Genomic DNA, 4,259 nt, shown 5'->3' with positions numbered 1-4,259 from the left:
ACACACACACACAGACACACACACACACAGACACACACACACGAGTACACACACACACACAGACACACACACACACGAGTACACACACAAAGTAAAAGTCATAAAATGTGAACATTCAAGGAATCTGGGTGTGGGCAAATGGAATTATCTGCACTATTTCTTGCCACCTTTGATGTCTATCTGAAATTGCCCAGAGAAGACGAGGAGGTGAAGGAGCTGAGGAGCCCCACCCCAAGCCAGCTTTCCCTCAGCCCACCCAGCCTCCTAAGCAGGGAGAGTCTCCTCAGCTCCCCTGCGCTGGGCCCACAGAGATTCGCTCCAGGCAGAGGCGATGCCACAGTGCTTTGCTGAGCCTCTGGAGGAAGAAATACCCAGCCACTCAGGGCAAAGGCTTCCAACGCCCGCCACTCCCATTCCCAGAGGCTCCCAGCTCCTCCCTGGGCCCCGCAGCTCTGTGGGAGGCTGGCCAGGGCCCTCCTGCTCTGTGCACTCATGGTCCTGGGCACGGCCCAGCCCCTGCCTTTCTGTGAGGCCTGCCGTGGAGGGAACGTGATTCCGTGGCCTGGTGGGCTCCCCAGGCCCAGGCCCCGCCCCAAACCTCTGAGCCGCCCTTCCTGGCCGGGCAGGCTGGTGCCTGCAGACCACTTCCCCTTTGTGATTCAGGGCAGGAGGCCATCGACCCCTTCCCATCTCCGCCCTCATGCGGAAGGGCAGGATTGCAGGTATAAAACTCTCCCACACCCGGCTGTGAGCCACGACGGCATCTGAGGTTTTCACGCCACTGTCCAAACACATCCTTCGTTCATCAATCCCTTGAACAGTGACGGAGCACCTACCATGTGCTAAGCCCTGGAGTCCCGAGACAGGGACGTGGGCAGCTAAGAGGAGACCAGGCTGAGGCTGGACACTGGGAGGAGGCGGCCCAGGGCGGGGTCACAGCCGCAGCTGTCTCCGGCCAGGGAGAGGCTTGCAGGCCTTGGTGTCCCCTGCCTCTCCCCTCCTCCCCTTCAGGGTCTCAGGATGAGGGTAAGATGGGATCCTGGAGATCACCTAGGCCACCCTTCAGGTTTCCCAGGGATTCAGGAGACTGGGCACGCGTCCTGGCCCGGCCCCTGACTGCAGGGTGGCCTGGCCCGGCCCTTCCCTCTCTGCACCTTGGGTGCCTCCTGGGGAATGAGGATGCCTCGTCCTGAGGACCCTCAGGGTTCCAAGGCCAAACCCATCGGACTGTTTCTGGAATGGTCTCTGAACATGTGGGTTCGAATGCCCCTGTCTCGTTCTTTGCCAGCTTTGTTATCACTGACCTGTGCCTGGAAAAACACGAGCTGGGCTCTGGCCTCTCAAGTGACTCAGCGGGCACAGTGGCTCCAGTAAACACACGCAGAGGAAGGAAACGAGAAGTGATGGAGAGCAGACCCCAGCCCCAGCCCCAGCCCTTACCCCAGGAGGCCTGGAGGCGGACAGGGCGGTGAAGGACGGATGGACAGGGCAGGTGGGGTGGACAAGTGGGTGGGATGGACTCACCGCCTCTCCCCGGTGCCTTGGCCTCCTCAGGCCCCGCTTTCTCCCAGCTCACAGAGGGCCTCGTGGTCATCGTCCAGACGTGGTCCCGGCTGCTGCCCCCTCCTGAGGGTCCCACGGGACCCCTCCCCATGGGGGTCGGCTCCTCAGTGATCACAGCAGGGAGGTTCTCCATGACCCGCGGCGGCCTCACATGCCTGGCCCTGTGGACAGAATGGGTGTGGTCAGGAGAGGCGGCCCCCCAGAACCAGCACAGAGGCTGTGTCCAAGGCCGGGGTCCAGAGGAGAGAACGCCAGCGTTGCTGAGCGCCTGCACCTTTCAGACTCAGCGGGCCCCTCACCGCAGCAGGTGACCGTGCGCGGTGTTGTGGTGGGTGTGATCCCGCACCGCTGCTGTGCCTCCCTCCCCATCTCGGGTGTGCTGTGCTCCCTTCCTCCACGGGGCCTCCTCTCGCTGGTTTTCTGCCTAGAGGCCCCTTCCCCATCGAGGCAGAGCTCCTGGGTGCCTTGGGCCCCTCCTCAGGGGCCAGTCACTGCCTCTTTGCTAGGCCGTCATGCCTGACAGACTGTGCTCCCGGGACAGTGCTCCGTTGCCTGCCTGAAGACACAGAAGGACACAGAGTCCCCCTTCCGGCATCACATGCAGGCGCAGGGCCCATGGGGACGGCGGCCGGGGCCAGGGCTGAGGCACACAGGGGACAAATCCCAGCTGTGGCCGCGGGGATGGGGTCAGCCGTGTCCTCAGCTCCGGCCTCAGGCAGAGAGGCTGACAAGTGGGGAGGACGGCAAGCGCAGTGTCAGGACCCTGCTGTCCCTACAGGGAGGGTTTGGTCATGGGGGGCCACACTGTTCCCTGATTGTGAGTGGAGGAAGGTCCACCCTGCCCCACTAGAACGCCATGGCCAGGGCGGTTTTCAAGTCCAGAGCCTCAGGGAGCGATGGGGATGCAGAGGAAGGAAAAGTGGTTCCGTCCGTGCCTGACGTGTGGTGAGGTTTTCTCTGCTGCTACCTAACGCAGGCTCCGCTGCCCCTCCTTGGTGAAATGTGAGGTGGGGAAGAAATAAGCCAGTGTCCCCTGCAGCTCCTGCCTCCCATGTCCCTGCCCCACAAGACATTCTGAGCAAACACTGGGACAGACTTTCCTACGTGTGGACTCGTCCCCTTGCTGTTGGCTTGAAGCCCCCAGTGGCCAGCAAGCATCCCCTCTGCAGGCAGGGCATGGAGAACCGGGGCAGCGATGCCTCTGATCTCTGTCTGGAGGCAAAAGTGCAAGTCTGGCCTCCTGCTGTCCCGTCACCGCTTTTGTGGTGGACGCTGGGGGACCAGGCACCCAGGGCTTGCCAGGGCCTCTGTCCGGGCCTCAGAGCCCTGATGGGCCCACCAAGCTGGGGCCTGCCAGCGGCCAGGACAACCCCCAGAGCCTCCTGTCCTTGCCCCATCTCCCACTTCCACCCTGGTCTCTGGGCAGGGAATGTGGCAGAGGACTGGGAGGCAAACCGGGCAGCTGTTGGGGGTACGTGGGGTCTGCAGTCAGGGACACAGGACGCGGCTGTGAAGGGAAGGCAGGAGGCCCAGGACATCCAGCACCCAGGAAAGGCAGAGAGGCATCCCTAGGGGCTTCAAGCCAGAAGCAGGGGGTCGAGTCCACACGTAGGAAAGTCTGTCCCAGCGTCTGCTCAGAATGTCTCGCAGGGGTGGGGAAATCCGAAGCAGGAGCGGCGGGAGTGCTGGGCTTATTTCTTCCCCACCTCAATTTTTCACCAAACAGGGGCAGCTGAGCCTGCATCAGACAGCAGCACGGAAAATCTCACCATACATCAAGCACAGACAGAGCCCGGCTTCCTTCCCCAGCACCCCCAGCCCTCCCCCAAGGCTCTGAGCCTGAAAACCCAGAGACAGTCAAGACTGACCTCAGGACTCCCAGGACAGTGGGTGTCAACTGGCACACCTCCCATTGCCAGACGCCTTGGCCCAGCAACCCCAAGGAAGGCCTACCTCCCCAGTACACAGATGGGGAAACCGAGGCTCTGAGGGGTCAGGCAATTCTCCTGCCTGTGCGCGCTTCCGCGCACGCGCGCACACACACACACACGCACCCGCACACCCGGCAGACCAAAGCAGAAGCACACACTGCAGCTGCCATCCCTGCTGCCTCTTCCCCACCCGTGAGCACCTCCTCCATCCCCGCACTGCTCTTGGCTCGGGCCACCACTGCGGCGACAGCTCCCTTCACAGAGGCTCCCCAAGAGGCCGCTCCCCTGTAACATTTAGTACAGAACGAGGAAACCCTCATGGGGGGGCGAGTCGGCTGCAGGCAGGGACAAGTGGGTGTCATGTAAGCCCAGCCATCACCCCTGCCCCCATGGCTGTGGCTGTCACCCTGAGAACCGGCCTCCCAGGCCCCAGCTCACCGCACACTGTGGGCTCCATCAGCAGAGCAGGGGCAGAAGGAGCCCACCGTCTAAAGTCTTTGGTTTCAACAACCACCACGCACCCCTGTGCTGTGCCAGCGCTGAGCCGGCCAGTGGGAACACAGAGGGAGGAAGACCCAGACCTGCTAAGTTGAGAATTTAGACAGAATAGCGACGGTTCCGTGAGGCAGGTTCCATGAGGCATAGAGAGGGTCCCCTAGCCCTGGCCGAGGAGGGAATCTCACAGTCAGGGAAGGCTCCCTGGGGACCTCAGACCGCAGGGCCTCAGCCAGACCAGCCCCGGGCCAGCAAGGCTTGCAGAGGCGA

At 62.6% G+C, this 4,259-nt stretch overlaps 1 protein-coding gene across 1 annotated transcript in view; it reads right to left on the bottom strand.

Annotated features, from left to right (window-relative positions):
- Window positions 1-4,259, bottom strand: part of SH3TC1 (SH3 domain and tetratricopeptide repeats 1) — a 52,325-nt gene that overhangs the window by 42,912 nt on the left and 5,154 nt on the right. The window contains exons 2-3 of the mRNA XM_012002192.1: window positions 1,838-2,115; window positions 1,525-1,724 (exon numbers count right to left, since the gene is read on the bottom strand). Of these exons, the coding sequence (XP_011857582.1) occupies window positions 1,525-1,724; window positions 1,838-1,932 (295 nt within the window). The 5' untranslated portion in view covers window positions 1,933-2,115. The remainder of the gene's footprint in view (window positions 1-1,524; window positions 1,725-1,837; window positions 2,116-4,259) is intronic.

Source organism: Mandrillus leucophaeus, unplaced genomic scaffold (assembly GCF_000951045.1).
Source record: "Mandrillus leucophaeus isolate KB7577 unplaced genomic scaffold, Mleu.le_1.0 Scaffold68, whole genome shotgun sequence".
Taxonomy (NCBI): Eukaryota; Metazoa; Chordata; class Mammalia; order Primates; family Cercopithecidae; genus Mandrillus; species Mandrillus leucophaeus.
Note: the sequence above shows the minus strand (reverse complement) of the source record. Positions and strands in the feature narration are given on the sequence as shown.